The sequence below is a fragment of the Bison bison genome, unplaced genomic scaffold, assembly GCF_000754665.1.
Source record: "Bison bison bison isolate TAMUID 2011002044 unplaced genomic scaffold, Bison_UMD1.0 scf7180017864141, whole genome shotgun sequence".
In the NCBI taxonomy this organism is placed as follows: domain Eukaryota; kingdom Metazoa; phylum Chordata; class Mammalia; order Artiodactyla; family Bovidae; genus Bison; species Bison bison.
Window position 1 is genome coordinate 4,362,677 of NW_011494713.1, and position 14,983 is coordinate 4,377,659.

A 14,983-nucleotide genomic window follows, 5' to 3' on the forward strand; every position below is an offset into this window, starting at 1 on the left:
AGACATTACTTTGCCAACAAAGGTTCGTCTAGTCAAGGCTATGGTTTTTCCAGTGGTCATGTATGGATATGAGAGTTGGACTGTGAAGAAAGCTGAGTGCCAAAGAATTGATGCTGTGGTGTTGGAGAAGACTCTTGAGAGTCCCTTGGACTGCAAGGAGATCCACCCAGTCCATTCTGAAGGAGATCAGTCCTGGGTGTTCTTTGGAAGGACCGATGCAAAGCTGAAACTCCAATACTTTGGCCACCTCATGCGAAGAGTTGACTCATTGGAAAAGACTCTGATGCTGGGAGGGATTGGGGGCAGGAGGAGAAGGGGACGACAGAGGATGAGATGGCTGAATGGCATCACCGACTCGATGCACATGAGTTTGAGTGAACTCTGGGAGTTGGTGATGGACAGGGAGGCCTGGCGTGCTGCAGTTCATGGGGTCGCAAAGAGTCGGACACGACTGAGCAACTAAACTGAACTGAGGGTTAGTTCTCTGATTGTCTAGGCTCTTGGAGTCAGTCCTCCCACTCCAAAGGCTCAGGGCTTGCTCTCTCTCCAAAGACCAGGCTAGGTCCAATCTACCAAGAGGAATTTCACCTGAAACGAAAGGGCCTTTACTTGAGTTCCAAAAGCCAGAGCACAAGAACACAACGTAGGTCTCTGACTCAGCAGAAACTGGGAAGCAGTTATTACCACCAACAAATGCCAAGATAAAGTCACTCCACCTTTGGTCCACCCTGATAAGTCAGCCAGAGACTACCCCTCTGGTCCTGACCACCACTGCTCCAAACCATAGCCACCCAGCACTCTTAGCCACTACACCCCACCAACCAATTCAGAAGCAGGAGACTTTGTGGAAATGAAAGTGAAGTCGCTCAGTCCTGACTCTTTGCAACCCCGTGGACTGTAGCCTACCACGCTCCTCTGTCCATGGGATTTTCCAGGCAAGAGTACTGGAGTGGATTGCCATTTCCTTCTCCAGAGGATTTTCTCGACCCAGGGATCGAACCTGGGTCTCCCACATTGTAGGTAGACGCTTTACCATCTGAGTCACCAGGGGCGACTTTGAGGTGAATGTCAATTGTTAGTGTTTACGGGTTCTGTCTTGACCAGGCATATTTCTTTTTAGTAGAACTTCTGCAGTTTCTGAATTAAATCCTTCAGGTTGGCATTGTATAAATACCTATATTTGTTTGTTAATATTAATAGTAGTAGTAGTACATACCTTGAACAGATGTGCAAAAGCATGATAGTAGTCAAGCAGATATAAGGAAACAACACTTTGAATAAATACCTAGACAGATTTTTTTTTTTTGAGCTTTATTAGAATAAGAAGGTGAAATGTGGACAATACTTTAAATCATATTCTCTCTTGTTTTCTGATTCTAACATGTGTGTATCTGCCATGATTTTGTCTAGCCTTAATGTCTGTGGTTTGTATGATAAATATTTTCTAAGTTAGATGTTTTCCAAGCTGTACACCCATAGACTTTGTGACATTAACTCTCCATTTCCCACCAATACACATGCTATAATAGCAGAGGTTTACTTTAATCATAGGGTTGGCTGTCTGGTTTATGTTTAGGGTATACTGAGAGATACGGAAACACGTTTTTCTGCTGAATGAAATGGTTTACTGTTACAGAAGTACCTGAGACTACTCTAGGTTTGAAGTCTTTTTACCAAAGCATTCATTAAAGACACAATGTCCAAGGTTTTTATTGGGGGACTGGTCACATGGGCACTGTCTACCTAGTATAAACCCAAACTGTAGAATCCCAGAAAGAGAGAGAACATTCAACATAAACCAAATTGTATAAATAATCAAGGTAAAGAGAGTCCCTTTTATCAGTTAGAGCATTGGCGTCCTTTGGAACATACCAAAAATTTCATGTTCCTTGACAGAAGCTGATGTTTCTAATATAGGCCTCCTGTGTATGTTAACTTTTTTCTGTACATTTAACTACTGAGTGGTATGAGTTTTTAGATCTGAGCATGCTATTCCCATTCTTTGAAAGTCTGTCCTCTTTGTACTTTCCTCTAATGTCAAGACGAAAATAGATTCAACTATGATGGAAAGAGACTAAGACATGGGATGGCAAACCTTTGACTGGATTTGCTACCTATTTGTGGAAGTACAGTTTTATTGGAACACAGCCATTTATTTATGTTTTTATCTGTAACTACTTTCAGTCTGCAAAGGCAGAGTTGAATAGTTGCTAAGAGATGACCTTCAGGGCCTAAAATATTTACTGTCTGGTTCTTTGCAGAAAAAGATTCTCTTTATGATAGAGGTAGCACTGCAAATCCACAGTGGATAGATGGTTTGTTTCTTTTGGGTATCTAGCTGGAAAATGAAGTTGGATCCCTAACTCCTACTGTTCAGCAAAGTGCCAAATGGGTGAAATACCTAAACGTAGATAATGAATAACAATAACAGAAAAACATAGGAAGATTTTTATGTACTCTGTGTGAGGTAGACCTACCTGTCTGGATGTGATAGGAAGTATCATAACCAAATGAAAAAGGAGACAAACTATGAAAAAAAAAATCAATTTATAGGCAAAGGGTGAACTTCCTTAATATAAAAAGTATCAAGTCACTCTTTGAACCAGCAACTCTGTTCTAGCAGTTGATCCTGCAGGTGTACTTACACTTGACCAAAATGTCTTACATAAAAATGTATTTATTGCAGCATTGCTTTTTGTAGCAAGAAATTGGAAAACTTCAAAGTTTATTAATATAATACTGGTTTGTGTACCATATCTGACTTTGTAATCATAAAAATGAAGTAGTTCTTCATACATTAATGGGGCACAGTCTCTGAAAACTAAATATCTTTGATATTTTTATTTAAGAAACCGAGTACAAATGTCTGCTTCTGGGAACAGGGTGGAGGGTGATTTTTATTCATCGTATATATTTTTGTATATTTTGGATTTTGCAGTATCACGTATGTTATTGAAATAATAATTTTCAAAAGTTAATATAAAATATGAATACCCATTCTCCACCCCATATGCTTTAGCATAAACTGAATCTCCTCTCTACATAAGACATTAGCTACAAACTCATTCAGGTATCCTTTTCCATTTCCCACAGACCAGTTGTTAAAATATTATAGACACACGCACACACCATGTTTGGGATTGAAGTAGAAGGTGGTTGGGAGAAAGCAGTGGTGTCAGCAGCCCTCCACCGTCAGGGGCTGCGGAATAGGGAGCTGTGAGCTCATGTGCCTAAATGATTGATTGTTGCCTCCCCCCACCCCCACCCCGCTTCTTAGACTTCAAATCTCAGCCTGAACCATCCCCTGTTCTTAGCCAGTTGAGCCAACGACAGCAGCACCAGACTCAGGCCGTCACTGTTCCTCCTCCTGGGTTGGAGTCCTTTCCTTCCCAGGTGAAGCTCCGAGAGGCAGCACCCAGAGACAGCAGTACCTCCACTGTGAACAAACTTTTGCAACTTCCCAGCATGACTGTCGAAAACATCGCTGTGTCTGCTCACCAACCACAGCCCAAACACGTCAAACTCCCTAAGTCTCGGCGAATACCTCCAGCTTCTAAGGTGAGTCTTTTATCAGGAAGTCATAGTGCCAAAGGTGGATGCATTTTAACACTTACTTCATGGGGTATATTCAAGTACATAGTCTCTTGATTTATGAGCATCGGTCACTTCTGAGTGACTAATGGGTTTGTGCTAAGAGACAGGACTGTCCATTCAAATTACAGATCTTGCTTAGGAAACCTGATGATCTTGTGCGTTTAGGGAAGAGAATCTGGTGTTCTTCTGCACTTACTTAGCTCTGTTCTGTAGAGGTAGGAGTGGTTCCTTGACCAGGCAATGCTTTCATTAGAGGCCCCTCTTCCTCACTCATCCATCACCACAATCCCGTGTCACACCCTCCCCCTCCCCTTCCCCCCAACTCCCATCCCCAATCCTAAGAAGCATTTGGTGGAACTGATCATTCCGTTAACTTTTTAATTTTTCTTGGCTCTGTTCCTTTCTCTTTAAAAAAAAAAAAAAAATCCTATTTCTTTTTCCTGCCTTTCACTCCTTGTTCCTCAGGACTCCCCAAAGGGCCCAGGGAACCCAGTGCTTGTTAGCTCTGCAGACCTTTGGGGCTGGGAATCTCTCACTTCCGTTGCTAACATCATGGTTTTGCTTTTACAGATCCCAGCTTCTGCAGTGGAAATGCCTGGATCAGCAGATGTCACAGGATTAAATGTCCAGTTTGGCGCCTTGGAATTTGGATCAGAACCTTCTCTCTCTGAATTTGGATCATCTGCAAGCAGTGAAAATAGTAGCCAGATTCCCATTAGCTTGTATTCAAAATCTTTAAGGTATACAGTTTCCCACTTCTCTTTCTAGTTTTGATTAACTCCTTTGCAAAGTAAAACACAGTAGAGTCTAAGAAATCACCTGGTGGAGAAAATAAACCCTATAGTGATGGGTTTGTATCACCATCACCAGTGGCTAACTCTAGAATGTGTCTTCCATCCCCCTAAAAAGAAATCCTGTGCCTGTTAGCAGTCATGCCCAGCTTTCCCCCTCACTCCATCCCTTGAAAACCATTAATTTGTCTCCTGATTTGCCTGTTGTGGGATTGCATATAACTAGGAAAATGCAATAAGTGGCCTTTTGTTTCTGACTTCTTTTATTTAGCATAGTGTTTTCAAGGTTCATCCATTTTACAGTGTGTGTGCATTTTCTTTTCCAAATAGTATTTCATTGTGCAGGTACATCACATTTTGTTTATCCAGTCATTAGATATTTGGCTTACATCCACTTTTTGGCTGTTATGAATCATACTGATGTGAAAATTCAGTTAAGTTTTGTGTGCTTTCATTTGCTTTGGAGCTGTACCTGGGAATTGCTGGATCCTTTGATAACTCTTGTATTTAACCATTTGAGGATCTATCAGACTTTCGCCCTAGTGGCTGAAATACTTACATTCCTACCAGTAATCTATGAGGGATTCAGTGTGTATACATCTTTGCTAACACTTATTTTCTTTCAGTGGAATATTTTATAAATAGAGGAATCAAGATTCAAGAGGAATCTTGAAATTCTAAAATCTCAAATTTTAGAATTTATTTTACTACATTTTTTACCTTCTAGAGCCAAAATCTGATATTTGCTTGAGTTCCCTTTCTAAGGACAGACTCAGGACATTTAGATTCCTTAAAGTTTCTTAAGAATTCTTAATAATGTCACGCTGCCTATTAGTTAAATTTGTTGTTCAGTTGCTAAGTCGTGTCCAACTCTGCAACCCATGGGCTGCAGTATGCCAGACTTCTTTGTCCTTCACTGTCTCCCAGAGTTTGCTCACATTCATGTCCATTGAATCAGTGATGCTATCTAACCATCTCATCCTCTGCTGCTTCCTTCTTTTGCCTTCAGTCTTTCCCAGCATCAGGGTCTTTTCCAGTGAGTCAGCTTTTTGCATTGGGTGGCCAAAGTATTGGAGCTTCAGCATTAGTCCATGCAATAGAATATTCAGAGTTGATTTCCTTTAGGATTGAATGAATGGTTTGATCTCCTTGCAGTCCAAGGGACTCACAATAGTCTTCAACACCACAGTTCACAAGTATCAATTCTTTGGTGCTCAGTCTTCTTTATGGTCCAACTCTCACATCCATACATGACTACTGGAAAAACCATAGCTTTGACTATATGGATCTTTGTTGGCAGTGATATCTCTGCTTTTAATATGCTGTCTAGGTTTTTCATAGCTTTTCTTCCAAGAAGCACGTATCTTTTAATTTCATGGCTGAAGTCATGGTCTGCAGTGATTTTTAGAACCCAGGAAAAGAAAATCTGCCACTGTTTCCACTTTTCCCCTTTCTGTTTGCCACAAAGTGATGGGACCGGATGCTGTGTCTCTTTGAACGTTCAAAGTTTTTTGAATGTTGAGTTTTGTGCCAGGTTTTTCACTCTCCTTTTTCACTCAAGAGGGTCTTAAGTTCCTCTTCATGTTCTGCCCTTAGGGTGATGTTATCTGCATATCTGAGGTTGTTGATATCTCTCCCAGCAATCTTGATTCCAGCTTGAGCTTTGTCTGACCCGTTGTTTCGAGTGATGTCTTCTGTATATAAGTTAAATTAGCAGGGTGACAGTATATAGTCTTTTGCGTACTCTTCCCAGTTTTGAACTGTCAGTTAAATTAGGTTGCTCTAATTTGGGAGGAGGGATTAATTGTTCTTTTAATCTTCATTTGCATGATATAAATGATGCAGCAGTATAAATTTTATAGTTAGATATGTTTATTTAATTTAAAATATGACAAGAGATGAAATTGTTCTGCCTCATGAAAACAGTGAAGTGACACAGATTTATGTCTCATGTCTTTTATTCTCTGTAGTGATTCTTTGAATACCTCCCTACCAATGACCAGTGCAGTACAGAACTCCACCTACACAACCTCCGTCATTACCTCGTCCAGTCTGCCCAGCTCCTCTTTGAGCTCCACTAGTCCAGTAACAACGTCTTCCTCCTACGACCAGAGTTCTGTGCATAACAGGATCGCATACCAAAGCTCTGTGAGTCCGTCGGAGTCAGCTCCAGGAACCGTCACGGCAAGTGGTCTTTCAGGTTTATTCTTACAGGAGATTCCAGTTGGAGCTCGAGATGTAGTTTGGGAAATTTCCTTTTAGAAAATTTCATTTTAGAAATCGGCTAACGTTTTGAGAGGAATCCATATAGTTTGTGGCCATCTCGTTTGAAACCTGTGTTTCACGCACCGGTACACAGGGATTGTGTGAATGGACCCAGACACCTGGTATACGGATAGTGTCAGGATACACCCTGAGTTGTGCAGTGGCTTCGGTGGGGTGAGTGGGGACTCTAGTCTAATGTTTCACTGTCTTGTAAGGCAGACATTCAAGCATTACTAGTGAGAGCTACTTTAGAGTGGCGAGAACATGAACATAATAGAAACAGTTGAATTGGCATAGCAGACATTTGGATACATTTTTTTCCCTTAAGTTTCCTTCTAAGATTGTGAGGAAATATTTGCATGTATTGCCTTAAGAGTTTTTTCCTCCCTTTCTTTTCCATCTTTCATGTTGGATGTTTTCCTCAAATGTCTGATGAATCCATTGTGCCCACTTAACACTAAAACTGTCTATAGGGGTAGGTTGTTGGACATGGGCTTCAGTGAGGGACAGTGTGGTTGGCCATTTCTGTAGGGGAGGGAGCTCCTTCATCAGCCCTATGGGCCTTTCCTGTTGGGTTTGTTTGGATTCTTCAGGGGCTCTTCTTCCAGTCTCTTCCCTGTAGGACCTATACCTGTCTGTCAGTGTCTTAAAAACCTAGTGTGAAGAGAAGGCTGCCGTTAAATATTCATTGATGAAGTTTAGAGCTTGAGGGAGAAGGTGGAAGGGGGCATTCACCCTGCTGTGCAGAGTTTAAAAAATTCTCTAACATTTAGCCCTGCCTTGACACCCAGTTCCAAAGTTATGTGATATATATTAGTACTGAGTTGCTTGGTATGGTTCTTGGATATAAGTTGAGCGGTTTTCTGGTTTTCTCAACTACTTGCTTAGGCTTTGGCTTTACCAGGTCAGCTAAGTCAATTACTATCTGGCATCTGCTTTCTACTATATAAAGTCTTGTTGCTCTCATTTTCCACCTGTATTTCTCTTTCTGGGTTGACACCTTTTTAAAAAGCCATGTATTTTCAATATATATTCTGTAAGAAGTTTATTTTTGTGATTTCCAGCATGGTAACCACTAGCCACATGTGGTAGTTTAAATTAAATATACAATTAAAAGTTCAGCTTCTCTGACACACCACGATTTAAATGTTGTCTGTCTAGACATGGTTGGTCAGTCACTATAGTACACGACCAAGTACAGACAGACAGTATTTCCACTATTGCAAAATATTCTGTTCCCTTGGAAAGTGCTGGTCTTTAGTGTGTAAGACATAAATCAGACCATTTCTTTAAATCTCTGTCATCTGCACAACATCTCAGTTCCAGCTCTAACTTGACCTCTTGTTCTTGTCCATATCACTGTTCAACTCATTTCTTGCTCAGCTAATCGAACCAGATTTCTGATCTCTTTTGACCATTTGATGGTATTTTTGTCCCCAGCATGCTTCTGCCTAGAATTTCCTTCATCCCGAATAACGTGGCTTCTTTATTGTGTCAGTTTGTCCATTGCTTGTGAAATTTTTGTTTCTGTTTTTAATAGTTTTAAATTCGAAGTTATTTAATTAATTTAATTTAAATTAATTGTAGTTAATTTACAATGTGTTACTTTCACATGTGCAGCAAAGTGATTCAGTTATATGTATATATTCTTTTTCAGATTCCTTTCCACTGTAGGTTATAAGATATGGAACATAGTTCACTGTGATATATAGTAGGACCTTACTGTTCGAATATTTGTATTTTTTTAAGGTTTATTTATTTATAATTCAAGTATATTGCTTTATAATTTTGTGTTGGTTTCTGCCATATATCAACATGAGTCAGCCTGGGGCTTCCCTGGTGGCTCAGATGGAAAGAATCTGCCTGCAATGCAGGAGACCCACGTTCAGTGTCTGGGTCGGGAAGATCCTCTGGAGAAGGGAATGGCAACCCACTCTAGTAGTCTTGCCTGGAGAATTCCATGGACCGAGGAGCCTGGAGGGCTACAGTCCATGGGGTTGCAAAGAGTTGGACAGGACTGAACCACTAGCACTTTCACTTTTACATACACATGTATCCCCTCCCACTTGAACCTCCCTCCCACCTCCCACCCCATCCCACCCCTCTAGGTTGTCACAGAGCAGCAGTTTGAGCTTCCTGCATCATACAACAAATTCCCAATGGCTGTCTATTTTTACATGTAGTCCAGGGTTTGTATTTTTAAAATGATTTTCTAGGTGAAATGAAGTGTCCCCAAGATGTGATGGCAGCTATTTGATTCATCTTTTCCTCTCTTTTTGTCTAGTGAGTTTTTTTGGCTCTCCGGGTCTTCCTTCCTGCAAGGACTGTATCTGGTTGTGGTGTACCATTTTCTCATGGTAGCTTGTCCTGTTGCAGGGCCTAGGCTCTAAGGCACAGGGACTTCAGTAGTTGTGGCTCTCAGGCTCTAGAGCACAGGCTTAATTAATAGTTGTAGGGTATGGGGTTAGTTGCTCCAAGGCATGTGGGATCTTCCTGGATCAGGGATTGAACCCATGTTTCCTGCATTGATAGGTGGATACTTTACCACTGAGCCACTAGGGAAGCCCTGATACAGTTTTGAGAAGACTTTGTATGTTGGTTTTGTGCTGTCTTGGAGGAATATGCTTGATGTCATGTGTGTATATTTACCGAACAGTGAACCGTCGTTGAGAGAGAGGCAGAGCAACAGAACTTTGATTGCTCTCCATGTGCCCTTTATACTGATTTTCTCTTCTCTGAGTCTTTTAGCTCTTGTTTTGCTTTGTTTTTCCCTAGCAGTTCTGTTTTATTGTCTACATTTCTTGTAAATAATCTCAAATTGTTTTAAGAATAAAATGTATGTAGGATTTTATGAAAAGAAAGTGAATTTCTGTTCTGAGATCATCTCCTCAGCTTCCTTGTCCCATCCAGAGCCTGTCTGAGCCCTGCAGGCTCCACTGTCAGTCACTTTTTTTTTTTTTCCAATAGTAAGTTTATTTTTTTACTTATTGGCCGTGCTGGGTCTTCCCTGCTGCAGAGGCTTTTCTCTAGTTGTGGCGAGCAGGGGCTATTCTCTAGTTGGGATGCATGGGCTTCTCACTGCAGGCTTCTCTTGTTTCTGAGCACGGGCTTCTGGGCACACAAGCTTTAGTAGTTGCCTCCCAGGCTCTAGAGCACTAGCTCAGTAAATGTGGCACACGGGCTTAGTTGCTCTACTGTGTGTGGGGTCTTCCTGGATCGACTCAAACCTGCATCTCCTGCCTTGGCAGGAGTGGCTCTTTACCAGTGAGCCACCAGCGAAGCCCTCAATCTCTCTACCAGGTCTCCACACCCCATCTATGGAAGTAAAGTTTTCTTTGTGAGGATGCCTCCTTCTGTTTGAAAGTTCTGGGGAAGTGCTTCATGGTTAACTCAGACCAACTGAATCATATAAAATACGATAATTCCTTGCATGAAAGTTATCTTCGTTATAGTTTGGAAACACTTACTTTCTAGTATGTGGGGTACTCAGGAGACAGAATGTCCATGAGATAGAAAGGCTTGTGGTGATTTCAATATAGTGAGAGTTCCCAAGTCCTGCCTATGGCTTAATAATTTTTAGGACTGTTTCATTGCTTCCTGTGCTTTTGGTCTTATTTTTTATTCTTATTACTTCCTTAAATAACCAGTTTGGTGTAAATAAGGTCAGCTTGCTGGGATTTATTAAGAATTTGTTGTATTGCCTCTCCTTTTCTTAAGAAACAAAACAGGTCATAGTTCTTTGCTTAATTCATAATCTTCATATGTTTGTGGTTAAATCCCAACCTAGGTTGTCATTCAATGGAGGGTTTACTTACTTTATTTTCTCTTTCTTATAGAATGGACATGGTGGTAGTCGAAGTCAGCAGACAGTAGACAGTAAGTATATGAGCTAACTATCCTTGTTGTGGCTGGTGGAAACCACAGACAGAAAAAGAGCATAGCTGATGTGGTGGGGTAAATGATTGGCCAATGGCTAATTCTGCAAAAGTAGTCCTTTTCCATCTTTTCTGATAGCTGTCTCTGACTCATCATTGGCAACATTTCTTTCAGTTTAGAGCTGAGCTAGAGAGGCCCTGTGACCAGACTGTAGGTGACGGTATCACTAGAAATACATCTACAGCATGAAGGGGGTCTTGCATCATTCTGCTGTCTTAAGACCGCATCTCAAGTGTGGAGTGTAGGTTGGATTTAAAATATGCTTTTCTCAGAGGCCCAGATTCCAGGAAGTTTAAGAGGGCTTTCACTTCAGTAATGTGAAAGATGTTTAAAGCAGAAATTGGCATGCTGGTTTAGGAGAGAGAGAAAATGTTGCTCACTACAAATACTTGGGAGAAATGGAGGGAAAGCCCACCAAATCTAGTACAGCTCAGTGATCACTGGAGTTAGTGTACAAAGAGAACACATTAGTTGTTCCCTTTGTTCTTGGCTTGTTTATCAATGACTATGGTCATAATCTAAAATGAAACCGATTTTCATTGATCATTCAGTGAAGCAACTGGATATCTATTGGGTATGGAAGCCAGAAAGACCCTCTTTTTATTTAGAAATTTTTGGGAGTGTGGCTGTGGAAATTTGCCAGACCAGGAATAGGTCTCAGTTGGAATTGAAGTGACACATTGATTTACCCAGAGTTGGATTTGGTGTTGAGGGACTGCCAGAGCAACAAATAACGTTGGTACATCTGAGAACACTAGATGTCACAGGAAGTGTGAGTTACTCAATCTGTGGTGGAAAGTTTCTTTGGCCCACGTGTGGGGTCGAGAACACACAGAGGTTTACTTAGAGATTTTATTTGGAGATTTCAAGTGAGATAATGAGATGTGAGATGTCCATAAAACAGTGTGCATTTTAGATAGGTTTTTATCTCCCATGCGCTCTTCTCCAACCATCTCTCTCTCTCTCTCACACACACACACACACACACACACACACACACCGTCACACTCACATTCACCACACACTTTCTGTGAACCTGTCATTGATGTGATCCAACACCCAGGGAGGTGAGTTTTGGGCCAGGGACATCTGTGGTGTCTTTATCTGATTTCTGGAAGAACAGGCGCCATTTGGGAAGGCCTGTCAGTGAAAAGCCTCAGGGGTGTGAGGACCACTCTAAGAACTGACCATGCCCAGTGTTGCCCTGTCACTGCCGGTGCTGGCTGTCGAGCTGTCCTCCCTTTCGGAGACTAGCTCACGTCGCCTGGACTCTCAGGGCCTCCCGAAGCAAGGTGCTGCCCCCTCCTAACTGCAGAAGACAATGATGCTTTATGTCCAAGCACATATCTGAGTTGTATATGTGGATGGCACTAAAACTGAGTCTTCTCTGCAGCTGATTGATCGCATTCTTATTCTTCTGAAAGCCTAATGCATGCATTTATGTGCTCTGAGGTCTGTTCTGTTGAAGTGTGTGCAAAGAAAATGCTCACTTTTGGAAGTAGCTGTGGAGGGCAGGAGCGTCTTCCTCAGGTTTTAGGTGTGTGTGATTCTCCATTGTATGTCCCCTGGAGAATTGTGTGTATGAGTATGTATTGTATGTACTCTTCCTCCCCTCTACTGGCAGTGAACTTTCCTGAGGTCAGCCTGCTGTGATACTCATTTGATAGAAGCAGACCTAACCCCTGGGTGGTTCCCCCACCACGTGCTCACTGTCCCTTGTGTTCACACTGTGACCGTATTTGTCAGTCTCTGAGCCTCTTTCCGTGTCTGGGTGTAGCTCAGGGTCAGATTCCTTTAGTCGGGAGGATTTGACCCCCACATCGGGGCTGTGTGTGATGGTAAAGATGTATCCCCCTCCTCGCCTGGGGCCTGTGTTTCAACCATCCTTCGCACCATCACCGCAGTCCGGGCAGGGCCCGCCTGCAGCCTGCTCACGCACTGTCCCCCGGGGCGTCACTGTGTATGTCACAGACCAGCCAACCGGTCACAAAACATTGAGCATTTCTCCGATACTCACGGTTGGTTCTGGAGCTAAACTGATCTGTTTCTTACAGCTACTTCATCCGTTCCAGCTCCAAAGACAACAGACCCTCCTTCTGCCCTCCCATCTGTGGCCTCCTTGCCCAGCACCACCTCCTGCGCTCCGCTTCTGCCCCCTGCATCCCAGCACACTGCCACTCTGCCTTCCCTGTCCCAGCCTGGGGACCTGTCCAGCAGTCCCCTCTCTCAGCTCAGCAGGTACGGGGACAACAGGGACCCAGAGTCCGAGGCACCAAGGCCAAGTCCTGAAGCTTCTGGACGGCTGTGTCCAGGGACAGAGCCCACACTTGCCCCTGCCTGTCGTCCTGGCCTTTCGCAGTAATGCTGTGTGGTGGGGGTGGGGTCTCAGGCGCCCGGTGTGAAAGTCTTGCCGCCTGTAACACCTCTGCTGTCACACAGCCCTGGGTCTTTGGGAATGGGGTGGGGCCAGAGGGTCGCTTCTGCTCCTCTTTAGCCCTCAGGAGGGGACCCCGTGCCTCAGCCCTGCCCCACATTCTGGGCCCCATCACTGTGATGTGGGGTGAAAGTGCCGGGGGATTTCTGAGCAGGTCTCTTGTGTGGCACTTGCTGTGGGTTCAAAGATGAGTGGTCAACACAGGCATGGGAGGACCAGACTGGTGGGTCCTCACCTACCTTCTGAGCAGAATTCTCCTCTTGCCTCATGCAGCGTGGAGCAGAAGCCAGGCTTCTTGAATTCTACGTTTGATGGGCATTCAAGCTCCAGCGTGTGGGGCCGACGTAGGAACTTTCTTCCCACACACACAGATTTAAGGGGGTCTCCAAGGCTGGCTGTTCTTAGTACAATCCTGTTCTTACCATTTACAGTCTCAGAGCAGATGGTTAGAGCTGCCTGAAGCGGGCTCTGTAGGTTCCCAGGGAAGGATGTCCTGGATCCTCATGGCGAGTGAGCAAGCCTTTAGGTCATTTCTAACCACAGAACACCTGTCCGAGGTGATGCAGAATGAAGGGTGTCCAGCCAGGCCTTCCCATGGGATAAGGCGAGCTCGTGGATAGCCTGCCTGGCCAAGTGGCCCCTGGTACAGAGGGCCGTGGTGGACACGTGGTGCCGTCTTGTCTTCCAGCTCCCTCTCCAGCCACCAGAGCAGCCTCGCCTCCACGCACATGCCGCTCTCCGCCAGCACATCCCACACAGTAAGTGTTCCTACTCCCCCACCCACTCCCTCCTTAGCTGGCTTGGGGCCTAGGCTTGGGCAGGGTGAGGGGAGGCTGTGGTTTGTGAATCCGAATATCCGGATACTCTAATCACTTGGCTGTGATGTCTCATCTAGGTTCATGGTTTGAACGGATAATTTCCTAGGCCCCATGGAGGACATGTGGTTCATGCCTCTGTGGTGAAATCGGTTCTCCAGACCTGATACGATGGGCAGGGCTGTTGGGTGGTGAATTTGTTTCCCAGAATTCACTATTCATTCTAGGAGACCTTTCTGCCTGGCAGGGTTGGTTTTATTTTCTGGGACTTCTTTGCAAGCTTTTTAGAGGAAAGTCGACTTGTTGCTAACTTCTGCTTGGCACCTATTGCATGTCATGTCCGACTCTCTGTGACCCTGTGGACTGGGCTGTGCTAAAAGTCCAGTTTTATCAAGAGCAATGCTTCTGGAGAACACTCTGGTACTTTGTGAAGTCCATTGTAGAGAGAGTGTGTGAAGGGAAAGGAAGAGTCTTTGAGACGGACAGATGGTCCAGCCAGTGTTACCGCATCCAGTGTGTGTGGTCATGGGGCCTTCACTCCAGCCAGCTCAGGCCGTCTTCTCCAGCTCAGGGGTGGGGGCTTTGGGAAGGTCCTGTTGCAGAAGCATGTGTGGAGCGTAGAGAGGCAAGAATAGAAGTGCGGGCAGGGTGCCAGCTGGGGAGGTCCCGATGTGTTGAAGGGTGACCCTAGATCGTGGTTACGGAAGTCTCGGCATCTAAGCTTGAAGCTGGGAGCATGGTCTCGGGGCTCAGTCTACACTGTGGGATGAGGCAGCGTAGGGGGTGGAGACAGTTCCAAAAGCTGGGAGAGATTGGAACATGGAAGGAAAGGCTCCAGGAAAGAACCAAGTGCCCCCTCCCAGGAGACAGCAGGCTTCCACAAGGTGGGAGTAGGTGGTCTTCAAGCAGGGAGGGAAGTTTTGGGCCCAGGTGAATGGGGGAGTTGGGAAATTGGCAAATTAGTTTCTTCTGAAGAAGACGTCAAATCTTTTGTCGTAGAATGAAGTGGTGGAAAAGGTTCAGTCCTGTCTTTCATCAGTATCTGGCCAACATTGTGGCATCCCTATTCTAGCTTAAGTGAAATCGGTTTATACGTAATTCTTTGCTTGAAACACACAGATCACTGTCTTCCTAGCAGAGATTGGTGT

The 14,983-nt window shown here is 44.0% G+C and overlaps 1 protein-coding gene across 1 annotated transcript in view; it reads left to right on the plus strand.

Annotated features, from left to right (window-relative positions):
* The window catches only part of UBAP2 (ubiquitin associated protein 2), a 119,280-nt gene that overhangs the window by 94,998 nt on the left and 9,299 nt on the right, over positions 1-14,983 (plus strand). Inside the window, 6 exon segments of the mRNA XM_010840116.1 lie at positions 3,278-3,558; positions 4,165-4,334; positions 6,356-6,569; positions 10,487-10,526; positions 12,641-12,824; positions 13,709-13,778. Coding sequence (XP_010838418.1) covers positions 3,278-3,558; positions 4,165-4,334; positions 6,356-6,569; positions 10,487-10,526; positions 12,641-12,824; positions 13,709-13,778 — 959 coding nt within the window.